This window comes from Notolepis coatsorum, assembly GCF_963971535.1.
Source record: "Notolepis coatsorum genome assembly, chromosome: 7".
Lineage (NCBI taxonomy): Eukaryota > Metazoa > Chordata > Actinopteri > Aulopiformes > Paralepididae > Notolepis > Notolepis coatsorum.
This window is the reverse complement of record NC_140171.1, coordinates 126,108,586-126,127,860: the sequence shown is the minus strand read 5'-3', so window position 1 is coordinate 126,127,860 and position 19,275 is coordinate 126,108,586. Positions and strand designations below refer to the sequence as shown.

At 40.9% G+C, this 19,275-nt stretch overlaps 1 protein-coding gene across 4 annotated transcripts; it reads left to right on the top strand.

The window, feature by feature from the left end:
* The first annotated feature begins 4,776 nt into the window (after nt 1-4,776).
* Nucleotides 4,777-18,938, top strand: wiza (WIZ zinc finger a). Of its 4 annotated transcripts, none has more exons than XM_084319403.1 (10): nt 4,777-4,839; nt 5,418-5,499; nt 5,794-6,273; nt 6,508-7,257; nt 7,424-7,655; nt 8,784-8,929; nt 13,799-14,016; nt 14,544-14,799; nt 15,463-15,622; nt 16,716-18,938. In XM_084319403.1, exons 2-10 carry the CDS (start codon nt 5,487-5,489, stop codon nt 16,870-16,872), a joined length of 2,412 nt encoding a protein of 803 aa, XP_084175529.1. In that variant the 5' UTR covers nt 4,777-4,839; nt 5,418-5,486; the 3' UTR covers nt 16,873-18,938. The 4 variants fall into 4 exon arrangements, with proteins under 4 accessions (XP_084175529.1, XP_084175526.1, XP_084175527.1 ...); XM_084319400.1 differs by having other exon boundaries at nt 5,791-6,273; XM_084319401.1 differs by having other exon boundaries at nt 4,792-4,834; nt 5,791-6,273.
* Nucleotides 18,939-19,275: the final 337 nt, after the last annotated feature.

Here is a 19,275-nt window from a genome sequence, read left to right as displayed (position 1 = left end):
CTGGAAGTGGAAGCAACGCTGCTGTACTTGTTCTTTCAAAGTAAAGGTTGATTGCGATACAATACTTGCTATCTATTATGAGTTTGCTGTTTGCATGTCACTCAGTTGTTATTATTATTACCTGTAGCCTGCAGTATATGTCACAGAAAAACTGTTCAATATCTATTCATACTTGTTGAAATGTACATAGAAATAAGATATGCTCATAAGTACAATATGATATAAAATGCATTATCACAACCCTGTCTATTAATATAAGGAACAATGAACACTTGTGGAAAGTTTTTTGTTGTTGATTGATTCAATTATTTTTCTATTTCAAACTTGTGCTGTTTTCATCTTTTGTCTTCTATATGTAATGAAAGAGGTTTGATAACTGTTTGTGTATGTATATATGTACATTTTACATTTACATTTAGTCATTTAGCTGACGCTTTTATCCAAAGCGACTTACAAGTTCTGTACGACATTATGGAATGGACATCAGCTGAGTAACAATGTTCATCAAAGTGTTGCGTGTTACAGTGTAGGTTAGTTTATTAGGACAAGTGCATGACAGTAAGGTTAGTTAGGGTTAGATTTTCTTTTCTTTTCCCCCCCTAATATACATACATATGTGTATGTATATTAGTGGTGTAAAGGTACACGTATCTGTACCGAACCGTTTCAGTACTGGACCTTAGGTTCAGTACGGCTGTGTACCGAATGAATACAACGGTATGTTAACCACTAACGATTGCCCACCAGGGGCTGTTTCACAATCTAATATAAAAAAAAATTAACAAGTCGATTATTAATTTCAATATAGAATATTCGTTGACAGCCCTGCAAGTACAATTCGTTACTGCACACTACATCACCCCTGAGTGGAACATGGAAAGACAAACTTTCCCCCACTGTACCAAAAACCTGTACGGAACCGTGAATTCAAAACCGAGGTACGTACCGAACCGTGGTTTTTGTGTACCGTTACACCCCTAATGTATATAGTTGTATATATGTATAAAAAATTGCTAGAGGAACTATACAGGGTAACCTACAGTTTTGGCAAATATTAATAAGGTATTATTAAAAAATGTATTGTTAACTAAGTTAATTTTTTTCAATATAAGTCTAGTAATGTATGAATTAGTAAATATAATATAGTATGTGCTGATGAGTAAAAAGGGGTAGGATTAAATAAGTGTATGCTTCTTCCCACTCCTTTTCAAATATGCAAATGACACAAAAAAAATATTGAGTTTGACTTTTTTGTTTGTTCTTTGTTATTTGTTATATACATTTATTATTTGAACAGCTTAAGGCTATATTTGTACTTGATGTTTGTTTGTGTGTTGCATATTTGAAATAAACTTCAATCAATCAATCAATATGTAGTTGGAACAAAGATCTTTCGCATATAGGGTTCCTATAGAACTGAGTAGACCTGTGCAGTGGCACTTTTCATCTATGGGTGGCTAAAAGCTAGCAACAATTTCTTGGACACAGCTGTTACTTGGATAGTGGTATCTAGTTAGATTGGATGTATTAGAGTCTGTGGTCTGTGGACATACAGTATGTGTCATACTGCCATAAAGCCAGTAGACTTGCAGTGTCCAATATCGTCAGATAATGGAACTTTGAGTGTAGTTTGGGTGGGTTTGAGAGCCAGCAACAATTTATTTTACACAGCTCCAGCTTAGATGACAGTAGGGTGTGAAAGCGGAGGTCCTCTTGCGTCTGTGGTCATATGTGTCATGACAAACCAGTAGAGTGGTACAGTATCAATATATGCACTTTGAGTGTAATTTAGGTGGCTTTGAGGGCCAGCAGAAACTATTTATTTTACACAGCTTCAGCTTAGATGGCAGTGAGATGTGAAAGTGGAGGTCCTGCTGCGTCTGTGGACATATATGTGTCATGCTGCCAACACTCCAGTAGACTTGTACAGTGTCCAATCGTTATAGCCTATGCACTCCAATGAACAGCATGTATCCATTTAGGTACTGAGAAGAACTTTATCAATATTGTTATAACAGTCCAAATAACAGTATCATACAGAAACATAATTCGTATTGTATGGCTTTGTTTGTTGTTTTAATGTGCAAAATAAACATTTTCAATAGCTTCTGCTCGACAATGACTCTATGTACCGGATCTCCTCACTGGTAAACAAGAATACCCTGAAGACGCAGGAGCACTCATTCAAGGGTACTACGACTATGCTTGCACCTCATGGTACCAAAGCACCTCAAAGGCACTAAAAACAAAATTACAAACATCTCAAAACAAACTGGTCAGACTACTGCTTGACCTTACTCCTAGAACCCACCTCAGCCCTGCCCACTTTGACAACCTAGGATGGCTTAGAGTAGACGACAGAGTACAGCAACTTGCAATGGGCCTGGTCTACAAGATACACTACACGACCAAGGTACCCATGTACATGTCAAAATACTTCCCAAAGGTCAGTGAATACCACAATCACAACACCAGAGGGAGCTCCACAAATCATGTTAAACCCAGATTCGGCTCAAACAAGGGACTTAAAGGGGAACTATTTTACTATTTCTTTCACTATTTGGGCACTTTTACACAATTCCTGTGAGTCTATGGAACACCTCTGTAATATATATATATTTTTTTTATTCATTGTTTTGTATTTCTAATCAAGTCCTCAAAAACAGCATTTTTCAACCTCAAGATCTCAAGCCGTTTTGAGCCTGGGCTGCAGGTCCGGTCCAGCCACTGTGTGCAGCTCATCTTCTATCTCAACATTAACATGCAGCGGTGTCTTTCTGACATCACATATCGCGCACATTTTCAAATGACTCAGTTCAGTGAGGGTGAATATTGTGAGAGGAGAATTGGAAGAATGCGCCAATATGAGAATTTTGAGACATAGATCATATTAATATAAGTTCACATAGCTAGGAAACAATGCTAAACACTCAAAAAGGCCATTTATAAGATAGTTCCCCTTTAACACGTTTCGCAATTATGCCACATCAATGTGGAACGCCCTACCCACAGCTGTAAAGGAATGTAAATCACTACCCACTTTCAAAACCACTCTCAAAAAACAGTCTGTACAGTCTGAATGAATGAATGAAAACTTTATTTAACAGATTGCAGAATGGGTACAATACAGTACGGCTCAATACATACAATTGTTAAGGGGATGCAGACCTGAGAAAGACGTTTGTCTTGTTTCCATCAGGGTCCCCCATTTTCAATTCATATAGAATTGTCTGATAGTTTATTGTCGGCGAGCCATATGCAGATTTTGCCTAGTTCCGAGCTGAGGGCTTTTTCAACCTGTAACTTGTTCTTGTCAGAGACCAGCAGGGCTGAGTCGTCCGCAAACAGGAACAAGTTGCAGTCACAAGCTGACGGGAGGAGCAGCAGTAGCTGACTAGCTGTACTTCAGGGTGGGGAAGGGGGAAATTGACAATGTAGGCCAGGGGATAAAGGATTCCAGTAGATGGCGGTAAAGAAGAAGAAGAAGAAGAAGAAGAGACCTTGTAACCGTACTACTAGCGTAGTATACATTACGAACTGAGGAGGGCAGTAATACGCCATGTTGCGTCTACACTGCCGGAAATTCACAAGAAGAAGAATCAATCAACATCAACCCACTATCTACATTCGTTGCACACATGCATCCACACACTCTTTAGACACTACACCATATTTTCTCTATTTATTAAAAGATTTGCACTACATCCATATCTCATTTTTGCATTTAGCATTTCTTTTTTTAAGTTTGCATTTTTGGGACTTAATTCCTCGTTTCATTTTTCTTCAGGGGCTCATACAGAACCAAGCATTTCACTCTTTTTTTTTTTTTTTTTGCCAGGCGACCGATTTTTTAAGCCAAATATCACTTCAATCCTATTAAGTTAGTTCAAGTTAGTTATTCATTTATATGTGCTATTTATGAGAGGGCTAACTTGTTGCAAAATAATAATGATAATAATAATAGCCTCATTAAAATACTATTGTTGCTTCGGTTGTTTTCAGCGTTTTATGTGCATAATCTGTTATTTAGTTTGAAATGTTCGTTGAAATAAGTAGATTTTTCGTTTTTGTTTATTTATTAAGTTAATATAAAACCATATAGTCACATTTTAGAATACAATAGAATAGAATTTTAGAATACAACTAGAAACACTGTCCTGGCCTGCTTCTAAGTTCAGTGACCTGACAAAAAAAATAAAATAAAAAAAATAAAAAATAAAAGATTTTTTTTTTTTTTTTTTTTTAAATCATCTCGCGGCCCACCCGTGGCTGCTCGCGGCCCACCTTTGGGTCGCGACCCCGACTTTGGGAACCACTGCCCTACCCAACCCCCCCCACCTCCAATGTACAGCCCTCACCCAACCCACCCAACCCCACCCCACACATCCAACCTCCTCCAATGTACAGTTTCTACGCCAAATGTATATACACTCCTTTTCTGGACACTTTTGTATCACAAACAGTACTGTATTTGCAAATCTGATATGTCATAAATGTATAGATGTAGCAGTACTGTCTATCTGTATGTCATGTATGTTATATGTTATGATGAATTGAAAATGGGGGACCCTGATGTAAACAAGACGAAAGTCTTTCTCTGGTCTGCATCCCCTTAACAATTGTATGTATTGAGCTGTACTGTACTGTACCCATTCTGCAATCTATTAATAAACTTTTCAATCAATCAATCAATCAATCAATCAATCAATCAATCAATCAATCAATCAAATCCGACCGGAAGTCTTGTTGTTGTTGTCGCCAGCGGAACACAGGGCCTGTAACACAGGGACATGTAGTCCTCGCTACGTGTGTGTTTTTAATACGGTTTCCAATTGTAAGGCAAGTTAAATAAACTGTGTATATTCTCAGCTAGTGAAATGTGACAGATTTGTCTCCCTGGATATGTTGTAATCAAATACTATATAATTAAATATGGCTAGCGAGCAGCTAACAAGTTAGCCACTAGTCGAAGCTCCAAAAGCAAAACAATGGTTTCCACCAAGGGCAGACTAGCTAGCTTGGCTATTAAACATTTTACATAACGTTAGCTAGCTTACATGACATTTGCTTGACAAGTCTTGTTTTGTAACGTTAGTTCAATCGATCGCGATGTTTTGGTTAGTTAACGTTAACTTGGTATTCAAATAAATTATACTGTTGTCTTGTCAGACCACCCTTCAGCTAACGTTAGCTAGCACGAGTCCGTCTGTATCTTGAAGTGGGAGAAGACAATAAAACTCGTCTCTGATTCTAACGTTGCCAGAGGTATCATAACATTGCTGTCAGCTGTCAGTCTTATTGACCTAATGTTAGCAAATAAGTTAGTGCTAATTTGCTTGCCTGTTACAGATCTTGACACATTTGACATTGATGGGTAGTACATTGATCCTCTTACCTTTTCATCATCTGCACCCCAGGTTCTGAAATTCACACCTGGACATTTCCATTCTCAACCCGGAATCAAACCCACACTATTATCCACAGCCATGGACTCAAACAGTAAGAATGAATGTTTGGACAAGTTTGCTCATTATGTAAAGTTAGGCGTGTGCTAATGTTTAACTTGTTCTGCTACCTTGAGGTCATGTTTCATGTTTTGTGTAGCCGTTCATTTCTGTCTTTCGGTTAAACAGAATTGGGTCTTATGTGTCCAACTCTTCATTGTTGGATTAGTCCAGGCACAGCACGTTGTCATAACTAGATGGATACTATATCAGTCCCTCAATTTCACACCCTAAAAACCATAATCTGTTCTAAATTGCAAAATATCCCTCTGAACACTCCCAACAGTAGCCCCAGCACCCGTCATGTGTGAGGTGTGTGGGACGATCTTTGAGACGCGGCGTGGGCTGTCTAGCCACGCCCGCCTGCACCTGCGGCAGCTCGGTGTGACCCTGTCGGAAAGCAGTGGAGCTCCCATAGACCTTCTCTACCAGATCATCCAGGAGAGAGACGGCAACTTCCCCAATTCCAAAAAGACCCCAGCGCCGCCTGTCCTCACCCCGCCAAAGACCACACCACAGCAGGAGCCCAGGACACCTCCTGGCCCTAAGGAAAAAGGCTCCTCCTCCAAAGCAGTGCTTAAGGCCATGGCAACCCTGCATAAGACGGCCTCTCAGGGATCCCCGGCAACCTCCTTCCTCGCCCCGTCCTCTTCTCCACTGAGGGCAGTCGATGCCAGACTTGGTGGAGGCAGGTCCTCCTCAGGACCTTCCCAGGCCTCCACTAAGCCACTCTGGGCACCACAGGAGACCGACGCCCCTCTCACCCTGGGTAGGTCTGAAACACACATTTCAAGTTTAAACTAGGGGGGTGGAGTGGCCGCTGGTATGTGGAAGTTTTGACCTGTGTCATACCAGTACTATCATATACCATGTGTGATTATTACACATGCATATATGTGATATTATTGGTTATTTTATTGTAAACATCACTAATGTATTCCCTCTGATGTTAGACCTTTTTTAACCTGTCACTTCCTTCCGTCTCTTATTTACATCCTTGTAGCCACAAACTCCAAAGATGAGGTGCACGTGTGCCAGCTGTGCGGTGCCTGGTATGAGACGCGCAAGGGCCTTGCCAGCCACGCCCGGGCTCATCTGCGCCAGTTTGGGGTAACGGAGAACACCGAGACCAAGGGTGGGCCCATCGAGCTCCTCTATCAGATCATGCAGGCGGAGGATGTCAGTCCCATTAGCAGCAAGCAGCAGGAGCCCTTGAACCTTTACTCCACCCCCAAGTCCCCCACCAAACGCCCCACTGCTCTCTCACCTCCACCCGTGTCCGGTGGATCAGCTTCCTCTGAGTCTCTGCAGTCTCCCCCCAGGAAACGAGTCAAGACCTCAGAGGACTTCACCTGTCTTCTCTGTGGGGAGGAATTTGAGAACCGCAAAGGCCTGGCCAGCCATTCGCGCTCCCACCTGCGTCAGATCGGCGTGACAGACTTGCTGGGGAAAGCCTCCGCTATCGATGCGGTCCAGCAGCTCGTCAGCACGGGCGTGCTGGCCGGCGTGCAGCCTCTCAAAACAAACACTCGTGCACCGTCCCCTGCGCCGTCTCCATCACCCTCCGCGAGGTCCACTCAGTCACCACTCTCGTCTGCCAATCGTGCCCCCAAGGCTAAGAAAGGCTTCCACCTAGCCGTGGACCCCCTGAGCAGGATGCCCAAACCGGAACATATAGAGATGGAGGTTTCCAGTCAACCCCAGGCAAGCGGCTGGTCCAGACCCACCGCTAAATCGGAGTCTGTCCATGCAGGTGAAGACTTTAGCTGTAACTCAGTTGTAACTTTGTTCTTTAGAGATTGATTGTGACTGTGAGTAATACTTAGCGTAATTGTTTGGTATCTTATAATGTTGCTCTTTTTCTTTCTTTTGTTCTTTTTCTTTCTTTCTTTCATTCTCTTTCTTTATTTCTCTCTCAGGGTCATCTACACACATGGAATCCATCCCACACATCCCTTGTGAGTTCTGCAGCCAGTTATTTGACAGCCGTAAGGCGCTGTCGTGCCACGCCCGTGCCCACCTGCGTCAACTGGGCATCGCCTGGCCCCTCAACGAATCACCCATTGACGTCTTGAAGGACTACATGAACCAGACTCAAAACGTCAAAAATGAGGGAGCTTCCAGTTCAATCTCCGTCAAGCCTGTGTCAAGGTAACTAAAGGACGAATGGCTATGCATCCCACAGTTCTTTGCATTTATAAAGAAGGATTCCTCTACAGTCTACAGCATTCTCCCTTTGTGTGTGTGTGTGTGCGTTTGGAAAGACCAGATGAAGTCAGGAGTATATTATATTGATAGTAAATTTACTGAGGTCTGAGGATGGACAGATAATGTTGATATTTAAACATAAAAAATCCAATACATAATAAATGTATTCATGATCATCATGCAACATAAAACAATTGTAGAAACGTTTTGGGAAAGGAAGGGGTTTTAGGTTGCGTGTTGTGAGTTCCAAAAAAATTTACTTAAAGTTTAAAGCTCAATAGATTGTTTTTCATTTAAATGTCTGGAAGAGCTCAAAAATAAAAATGTCAGTCTTTTTTTAGTTGCTCTAAATGTTATTCTGTTAAATGGGCATATAATATTGTCTCGTATCGATCGCAGGCACCTGAATCGTATCATATCGTATCGTGGCTGAATTTGTGATATCGGCAAATATCGTATCGGTGTCCAGAGAATCCGTATCGTATCGTGATGAAACTGGTGATTCCCACCCGCCAGTCAAAGAGCTGACATACAAATAAAAAAAGGTCTACATTAAACATAAATTACGCAGCAGTCACCATTTCAAAGGGAGTTTATTTACTTTGTGACACAATAGCCAAACAAATGCACTAGCCATCAATATCTTATGCCAAATGATTAGGGCCTATTACCAAAAAAAAGTCTGAGTCCTCGTCTCCACCTTTCGAGTCTGAATGCTGTCGATGCTCGAGTCCGAGTCATCAGTGCTCAAGTCCAAGTCGAGTCACGAGTCCTGAAAATCAGTCCAGGACTCGGACTCGAGTACTACAACACTGGCCTGACATAGTAAATCTAAAATCTCATCATCAGTTGGCTAGTAGGAAAGCAAGTAATGAAACTAGTTTGCAACTATTCAGTTCATTTTAGTAGTTCAAACATCTACAACTCTGACATGACACTTGATCGACCACCTGCTAGCACAAATTGCCTTTGTTAATCTCCCATAGCAGACAATCACACTTAATTTGTTGTATTTTGAAAGCATCCGCTGTTATGATGCTGCCTTGACAGCTCCTTTCTGTCTTCTCCTAGGCACACGTGGGCTCCCCAGGGTCCCAAGAGGTCTGTGGACAGTGCTTCATCTGGGGGTCCATCCTCCAAGCCCTCCAACACTCTACCCCTGAATTTCTCCCTGAAAGACAAAATGCCACCGGTCAAGAGTGGGACGTCACAGGCTGGTAAGCCGTTAACAGTGGATTATTGTTGGGTTATTTGTCCCATGTTTCCATTGTAGGAAAGTAGTATCTCATAGCAGTAATACTCTGTGTTAAGCAGTCCCACTCTCTGCAGTTAGTATAACCTAGGTCGACTTGAGCACAGCATCAAGATAAATATATACTGTTCACCTAAGTACAGAAAGCCCTGAAAAACTGGGTAACCTGGGAAAATGACATAAGAGGAAAGGGAAAGGTGCATTTCCCATAATGTTGGCATGTTCCTTTTTAAAAGTCACACTTGAGCCATGAAACACAGTCATAATCCTCAGTAGGACTGTGGGGAAAATGCATGCATGTCCTGGACTTTGGATTTTGGCTGAACAATGAGACAAATCATCATATTACCATTATGTTTTCTGATATTGTGATCGCAATATAGCTTGCAATATAACATTTTAACACTCACTTTTTCTTGTTTTTTTATTAAAAAAAATATTATAATAATAATATAAAAACATATATATAAAGTACCCATTTTGTCTTTGTGACATGGATATAATTTTATGTATTGTTCATACCTAATTTGGTCATTTGCTATCACTAACTTTGAGTCTATGCTTTCATTCTAAACTCTGCTTCTAATTTACTATGAGCTCATGATAAGCCTTTATAATCACGCTGGCGTACTCCCATATTTTAGATTTTGACTTTACAAACTTTACAGATCTCACTTTATCTCATGTTCGTGTATGTACATTCTGTTTAATACCCAAGATGCCGTCTTTGTGATATGGGATATCATTTGATTATTGTTCCTCCTATCTAATTTGGGCATTTGCTATCATGTGTGTGATGTTGACGCCACTTGACTGCATCAGGTCTGGAAAGTATGGACAATTATTTTGACAATTCCCACATCCTGAAAAGTATGATGCAGAAAACGAGAGAGAATGATGAGAACATTTGGGAAAAGTATGGAGTTTCAGCACCCCACTACCAATTGCTTTCCCTTAACCACTGATTTAGCACATTCGCTGTTAGGTCGGTAAATGTGATATTTCTGAGGCAGACTATCTGTTAATAAGGCAGTGAACACTTTGTAGAAGTAGTAGAAGTAGAAGTCTTTATTGTTCTCTGCACTGCCCATCCCGTCGTCCTTCCCCCCAAGGGCAGCCGGGAGCAGACAAGGGCTGCAGCCAATGTTCCCTCAAACTTTTTTTTCGGTCTGAGCAAACACTCAAACCTCCTGAGCAGACATCAGCAACTACTGAGCAACATATGTCACCTGCCGATTAACCGGTTAGTTGATAAGCGCGGTTTGTAAAAAATCTGAGAATTTTAATTTCCCTCAATGTCTAACATAAAAATCTATACATTTTGCTGATACACAGAAATAATACAAAAAGGCATATTATATTCCTTAATCAAATATTTATTTGACCATTGATTGACGATACAGAGCAAAGTCCTTACTTTGGCGGCGGCGGTGGTGTGAGTCGTGTCACTAACTTTTGTCTTTTTAGGAGTGTAACTGAGGGGTACAATTCCCTGACTGTATTGATAAGTATGGTATCATTAAACCACTACCGCTTTATGTACTTTAATTACTGGCCATACAGTACACGATATCTAAGTATGATGAACACTTTCCCACATATGAAATCAGGTCCACACAAAGGTAATAGTCAAATATTTAATATATAGCAAAAGGTACATATAATAATTACTTATTACATTTATGATTTGAATTGAATGCTCTTGTAAGGCAAATGTGTACTCGTAGGCAAATCAACACTGAATGTCCAATCTCTGGTTACACAGGAAGCAAGTATACAACCTGGCTCTTAGGGGATTATAGCGATGGTCACTTAATGATTATAGCTGGATAATATACTGAAGGGGTCCCGCCGGTTGTAAGCCAGTAGGGGGGGTAGGAGAGCCGTCGGCTGTATCCCGTCTGGTCAACGATTTCCAGGGAGAATTCAGGTACAGAAAACAGTGCCCGTGGAACCTTGATCCACAGATGAATACACTTGGGCTCTCTTGTAGACGATAGCTGTAGCTGTCGCTGTCGGTCCACAACGAAGAAGAAGCGAGGCGACCTCAGTCTGGTCTGAGCGCCGTCTCACCTTGGCTCCTCTCGGGGTAAATCCAACACTCACCGGTGTTGGCGATTATCCGCTCCACAAATCAAAGCACCAAAGCAAATAGATATTCCATGCCGTATAGGGCTCAGCAGTCGTCGGGGTAGGTAATCCAATGTGCAGGTCCACTCGTCCTCGCCCAGAACTCCTCGGATGAAAGCACCACGCGTGGTCTGCCCAGCCTGGTTAAGACTCTAGATAACGCGAGGAAACGATGGGGGTGCTGCTCACTTTAGAACTCTAACCGAACGATGCACCATACATAATAGACTATTATTACTTAATAGAAATACGGTGCCAAACTCTGGCAATTCAGCTATTAATTCGCACAAGGTCTCACTGCTATTCTAAGGCCAAACAGGCCGTACTACACCGCACGCGGTATCGTGGGGTGAGGCTTCACGTCTTGTTACTTAGTTGGGTAGAAGGGTAAAGGACTAAGAGGAATTCTACATTTCTTGCGCCATATTTATATGCACAGTGGACAAGTAGTGCCGCTCTGCTTTCGGTAGCCGTATTCCTGCGCGGAGCTGAGGCTAGTAAAGGCATGTCTCGTCGGTACCTTTGAACTTGAACGCCAGGGGCTTGTCCCTGGCGCCTGGTCCTTTTGTCCAATAAGAGAATGAACTATTATGGGCTGTAGTAGAATAAAGGGATATTCAGTGTATATGTACAAGGAATATACAAGGGATATCAAACGATATACAAATACTATTAAATATATATCCATAAATAAATATATATATTCGGTTTAATCTGATCCTTCACAACAAGGAGGCTGACTCGTCATTATTTGAATTAAGTGAATTATAATGCGACTTCAAGGGTGACCATATTGTGATTTCTTTTTAAAAGAGGACACTGCCTTCAGCCTCAAGATACTTAATGATACTCTTAAGTTTACTCAAAGATGCCTTATCATTTTAATATATTTAAAGTATGCCTCCTCTGTATGGATATAAAATTATTGTTTATATTATTTTATATAACAAAATAATATCTCTCTATAACCAAAGTTACCGGTACTCAACATGCTGTATTATGCCTAAAGTAATCTATCTGACAAATCTCAAGAAAATAACTAAATCAACCTATGACAAAATAATATATATTTTCAAGTCTTACTGGACAAAATAAATAACAAGACAAATATGAAGTAATGTTCTAAATAATACCTCTTCTGTATTAGAAAATCCAGCTTTAAAAAATATATCTTTATCTTTTCAATGTAATGTAAATTATAAAACCGTAACCTCACAAAGATACTAATTTAAAAGTGCACTATGCAGTTTCAGATTTGTTGCAATTAGTGTACTAAACTAATTTATTACACACATAATCCTTAGAATGATTGTATCATAAGCATCTTATCAAACCAAAACATCATTTTGAGGCATCAAAATAGTTTTCAATTATTTTCTTTCTCTCTCTGTATAGCAGCATTCTTCAATCAATTCGGTCAACTTTGCCATCAAACTCTCGCCTCACACTGCTTTGTTTGTAATGTTTTTCTGTGTCCATGTGAGCTTTGAGATTGCCAGCACCTTTATTAGACACAGAAACATATGGTTTCTCTGCAGTTCATCTGTAATGTACATTTTCGCGTTGGCATTGTGAGCCAGCAATGCTGGTCTGATCTGTCCGCTTCCTGCTCTGTTGTGTGTGTGTGTCTGTGTGAGCGCAGTAGCGACGCCCACAAGGCACTGAAAGCGGGGCTTCTCTTGGTAACGTCACACGCAAAGGGTACCGTAGTATTCGGTGCAACGCGCCAGTCAATTTAACTACATGCATATTTTACACACGTTTCTGTGCGCGACAGATTTCAGATGTGCGTGGGAGCGTTTTGCCATGTGTGCGCGCACGCACGGGCGCACGTTAGAGGGAACATTGGCTGCAGCGTGCGCCGCGCCCGGGGACCAATCCAAGTGCTCCTGTCCGTCTTCGTCAGGGACGCGACAGCGTTAGCGATCTGTTATGCATGTTTTGCCATTGGGTTTATCTTATCGGGAGGGGAAACCCTTGTGAGCACGGGGAGAACATGCAAACTCCACACAGAAAGGCCCGGGAGATACCCCACCTGGGTATCTGGCAATGCGGCGACCTTGTCCCCAAGCAGGAAACGAACCAAGGACCTTCTAACTGTGAGGTGACAGTGTTAACCACTACACCACCGTGCCGCCTACCTTGCTGTCCTAATATGATTAATTCTCCACAGGTTTATGCACATTTGTTTATAAGCGTAACTCTAACCTCACTGGACCTAACCCAAACCTAAAGTAGAGGTCATTGCTAAATTACAAACACTTGGTGGTTGATATCCTAATTTGTTTAAATTATTCACCAAAAAATAAATGTGCACAATCCGCACATACCATGCCATGGATGCACATGGGGGAGGTAACTAAAGGATCATGGTGCGCTTCCCTCTCACAATTACCAACCTGACAGGAAATGTACATGCATCCCAGAAAATCACAGTTTTCCCACATTTACTGCAACATATACAGTATATGTGTGTGTTTTAAAGGTATAAATCAACAAATGATGAATCTGCACCGTCTACAAATTGATGTTTGGAAAAATATGGAATATTAAAATGGAAAATGTAGGAATCATGCATTTTCAAACATGATTGATTTACTATGTTTGAAAATATTAGCAGAATTCTATAGATTGTTAATGTTCCACTCATTGTCTACCTTTCTCTGAAAGCACCTCTTTCTCTCTCTTTCCTACCATATTCAAGACACATCCTGTGAGTTGTGTGGATTTGACTTTGACAACCGCAAGGCCCTGGCCAGCCATGCGCGAGCCCACCTCAGACAGCTGGGCGTGGTGGAGTGGAAGGTGGAGGGGGTTAAAGGCTCCCCTATCAAACTCCTGAGCGAGTGGATCCAGAGAGAGCCGGCCAAGGTGGTGGAGATCACCCGGCGCTACCGCATGGGAGACCTCTACATCAAGAAGGTGGGCCTTTGCTCTATAGTCGGAGAGATAGATTCCTGATTCCTTTTTTCTTTTGCGATCAAATTCCTGATTCCTCAATGCAGATTGTGGACGTCATTTATATGTTAACATTCATACTATATTTACCAAAAAAGGTTATTGCACAACATACGTTTATAACTTCGATGCAGTTTGATAAGAAAACATGAGAACTTTGTTAATCTGTGGGAGGGGAGGGGGAGATTGTCGCAGCAAAACACAACAAGCAGTCAAACAGTGACACATCAGCAATCATGCAGCAATATAAGAGAAGAACAATCAAGACAAGTAGATAGATAGAAGTAGAATAGATAGAAGGGAAAAAACAGAATCTAAAGTAACATTGTAATTTGTATGTGTCCAGATTGTCAATTAAAAATCATTTATTTGAGCGTACAAATGCAACCCTGAGCATGTCGCTGTTGTGCTTTTGTTGACGTTCACATTGTAGTACATAATGCAGAATGTTACCAGTGCAAACTCTTAATGTACATGTACTTGTCTTCCAGACCCAGAGGAGTGAGCCTTCTCCTTCTCCCTCTCCCTCTGTAACGGGGGGAACCCTGAAGTCTCCGGGGCTGCCGTCTGGGCACTCTGTACCGGGGGTGAAGTCTCCGGGGCTGCCGCCTGGGCACAGGGCCGACAGAGATGGGATGGGGGTCTTTGGTGGGTCGTCCAAAGCGGTTCAGGGACGATTGCAGATGGAGAGGGGTCACGCACAGACACAGCCGTCCCGTGGAGACCTCAGCGTGCACTCCCCAAGAGGTGAGGGGTGGATGTACAGACAGACGCATCTATAACAATTGCACACATGCTGCGGTGGGGTGGTTATTGAAAAAGCCACTAACTTCTAAATTGACCAATCCTAAGCACTGCCCTCTCTTAACTTGGTTACAATGTGCAACTTCACCACTAGATGCCACTAAATCCTACACACTGGTCCTTTAACGGGCTCTATCAACATTGAGGGCTAGATCCACAAAGAATGGATTGCACGGAGCAAGTTGCACCCTTAGTTACAATTCATTATGAATTGAAAATGGGGGACCCTGATGTAAACAAGATGAAAGTCTTTCTCTGGTCTGCATCTCCTTAACAATTGTGTGTATTGAGCCGTACTGTATTGTACCCATTCTGCAATCTGTTAATAAAACTTTCATTCAATCAATCAATCTGCATGGAGATTGATTGAATGAAAATGTTATTAACAGATTGCAGAATGGGTACAATACAGTACGGCTCAATACACACAATTGTTAAGGGGATGCAGACCAGAGAAAGACTTTCGTCTTGTTTACATCAGGGTCCCCCATGTTCAATTCATAATGAATTGTAAGTAAGGGTGCAACTTGCTCCGTGCAATCCATTCTTTGTGGATCTAGCCCAGTGTTTTTCTGCTTACCTCTGTACTTCCCTATGTCTCATCAGGCTTTCATTCCCTACAACATCCAGCGCCTACGGAAGAGGAAAACCAGGACACCAACTCCCAGCAGCCACCACGGTCTGGGAACATCCCCGCTCTGCTGCCGAAACCCCCCCTCGCTCCCCTGGTGAAGATGGTGGGAAAAGTCTACTCCCTCAAGTGCAGGTCCGTTTAATGGAAGTTGAGAACAGACTCTCAACTGCTTTTACATTCAATGAAGTCTGTGTTGTGGATTCACTGCGCTTGTCACAATTACCACATTGGCCTGAATATAAGACATTGTTTTTTGGCCGCAAATTACAGCCTGTCACATACAAGCGGGGGGTTGTTTTATATTCGCTAGAGATTGGAGGTGTCGGAGAAAAAAGACAGCGACTGTAGATCGATATTCCTTGCAATCTTAAGATTCATATGATATCACTGGAGTTAGCTTAAAAAATGTCCTCGGTAAGACCCTCAAAAAACAATGATGTTAATGTTGGATGATCCACTGGCTAACCAGGTTTCAGAGGGTTGAATGTAAGACCACGTTGAGTTCAGGACTGAGGAGGAGTTATAATTCACATTTTAAGATCATGGTGATCAACGAGGCAGTCTAACTGAAATATATGGTTATATTTTCACTAAATTATGTTAGAAATAGGCCTACCAGGCTACAGTTTAATAAAATTTTAATGGTATTTAAAATAACTCTGATTAATACATTTTGGTGCATTATAATCTTATGTAAACAGGACAATTTCAATCAAAATATGTAAATATATACTGTATCTAGTATCTACCTTGTTTTATTCAATGTGTTCGTATTGCTGATCAGATATACTTATTTTCTTATAAAAACAAGATTTGATCTTAAAAAGAATCTCCCCTTTTTCAAAATGTAGTGTTGAAAAATGGGAGTCGACTTATGTTTGGGTCAATACAGTGTATATTTAAGGTGTCCAGAAATCTTCTTGTTTAATTAACAAACTATCAACTAGAAATTGTGCTCTTTCACCTCAATGAATCTTGGCATGTTTACAGGTTTTTTTTCTTCTTTTTTTCTGGTTGTATTATATTGACATTATGTAAAAGTGTAGGCCTAACTCATTTCCTATGTTTTCCTGCATTTTATTAATTTGTGAATTTAATTGATTAATTTCCTTATTTTGTATTTTTATTTAATGCATTTGTTGCATTATTATTATTTATTGTTTGATAGCAGTGAATATTATAAAATAAAAGAGTGTGTTGACAGCCCTCCTCTCCTGTCCCTCAGGTTCTGTGAGGAGGTGTTCCATGGCCCTCTGTCCGTCCAGGAGGACTGGGTCAGACACCTGCAGAAACACATCCTGAAACTGGGCTACAGAGGCAAAGCTTCTCCCCCTCCCACACCGGTCACAGCACCAACCCTTGTGGGGCCAGTAGCTATGTAGTTAGCGATGAAGTCAATTTCACCAAGCCGGATCTATCTTCGGTTTTAATTAGCATGCCCCGCGCCATCTGATTGTTAACCTTTTACTGTGGCGAGATGGTTTGGTTGGTCAGTTGCAGCTCAGGTTGCAGGCTGCGAGAGGTAGCACAGTGCCTTGCTATAGCATAGGACATCAGTTAACCTATCTCACACACTGCTCTTTTCAGTTAACCTATCTCACACACTGTGCTCTTTTCAGTTAACCTATCTCACACAATGTGCTCTTTTACTGTTTACTGTCACTTCTGTCTGTTACAGGTTTTTATTTCTCAAACACAGTCAACCCTATGGTGGATCATGGATGTCTAATGTATGACACCGTCTTTGTATGATACAACCCTCTTTTCTGTTCCCCACGATTTGACACTGATTTCCTTCATCTTTTTTTACCTTGTTAATAATTTATTCTGTATTTTGGCATGGTTTACAATACTTTGGATACTTTGTTTATTGAACACCGTCTGCCACAATGCAGTATCTGAAGAGGTGATATTGACCAAGGCAGTCAATACAATTCTACCAAGGCCGAATTACATAATAGACACACATACAAAATAAGAATACATGAATTTTCTTTTTTTTTGTGCTTTTAAAGGGAGTGTCATTAACACTTTGAGTGCCAGCCATTAGACGAAGCCGTCTGTAGCGACGCCACCACTAAATAGATGGGGATCCGTCACCTTGTTTGTAGAGCTATAACTATATTCTATATTATAGCTATGGATACAATACTATGGCCCATTTGACATCACCTATCTATCGTTCAATATGTGAAAAAGAATACATTTTTCCATCCATACGTTCCCGTGTTATACCGTGGTGAATATAAGTATGGTTTTAGAGCGGGTTAGGGTAATCCATGAAATGCTGAGTTATCTGATTAGTTTCTGATTATTTGATTGTCAGTAACGGCATTCCTATTGAACACTAAAAACGGTTATCAGCCCGATCGGTATGAAAACATTGCAGCATTAAGCAAAAATTGACGTCAGATCGTTCCTACCTGCGATCGCAAGTATTCCAAAAATAATTTTACAATTGTTTGATCGCCATCTGGTACATCCAATGTCCATTTGGCCCACGGCATAATCCACAACAACATATCGATCGGGGATATTTGCCTCGGCCGACAAGGAAAAATTAAACCCGAGACCTTTGGCCGTCCCACAGGGGAAGATACAAGGTTAGAAATGGTGCTCGATGCCGCTGTCTAGCGGGATGCGGCCGGTACTGCACCTTGGGGACCTCAGACTCATTCCATTATGGTATCAACAGGCTCCCTGGTGGATAATGAATAAAAATATCGAAAAAAAAGTTTAAACGACCCAGAAACGACTTAAGTTGTTTTAGCACTGAACGACTTAGGCCCAGAAACGACTTAACAGTTTGGACCTGTACAAATAATTTGAATAAAGTTTGTAAGAAAAAAATTTAAATTATTATTAATTATGCTCTTTCTATATATTTTCATGTAACAATATGAAATTCACATGGACAGCATGAGCTGCCATGAATTGGCAGAAATAATGTTAAGTTATTGAAGAAGAAGAATTTAATGAGTCAGCAATCATGACACTAGGACAGTCCTGTAGGGGGCACACTTGCGCCATTTGAGGGAAAGCTGCAACTAATCCTCAAGGACAATTTAGGATACAAGAAAAAAATAAGACCGCTCACTGGATGAAACGAGAAGGTCAATCACCCAACAGCTGTGGAATAATGATTTATGTACATTACTTGCTTGCTCATATTCTGTATACATCAATAGTTTCTTCCTTGTGATATTGCATTTGTGCATCCCATGTATATATATTTGTTTGAATTTAATCTGATGTCTACTTGAGGCTTATGTGCAGTTAATGGAAATGTCCTAGTCTTGGAGAAATAGTTCCCTGTGATGTCATTCTCTGAGCAGATTGGTTTGCTTAGCATTTAATTAATTAATTTCCTTTTCTCACATTGTCATTTGAATTCGTCTTATGATTTTATATTTTTTGAAAGGATATGTTAAATTTACCAAGTAAAGAAATTTGGACACTGTCTTCTTTCCTTCGAGTGGAAATAAGTTAATGTTGGTCCCAGGAAGTCTGATCTTCTGTTTGAAATGACTAGGTAACTTTTATAAAACAGTTGATCAGAAAGTGTCAATAATCTAGACCTTGAAAACAGGGAACATTTGCACACCTTATGAACTGATAGGTAAATTGACATGTGTGACTGACTTAAAAAGGAGGATTCCTGTACATTATCGTCACACTTTATTCAACATTTCAGTCATCAGACCCTCATCTGGCATACGGCAACAATCCAGACCTTAACAACTGATATTTAGAGTGACTTTAGCTATATTGGCATCTATTTATCT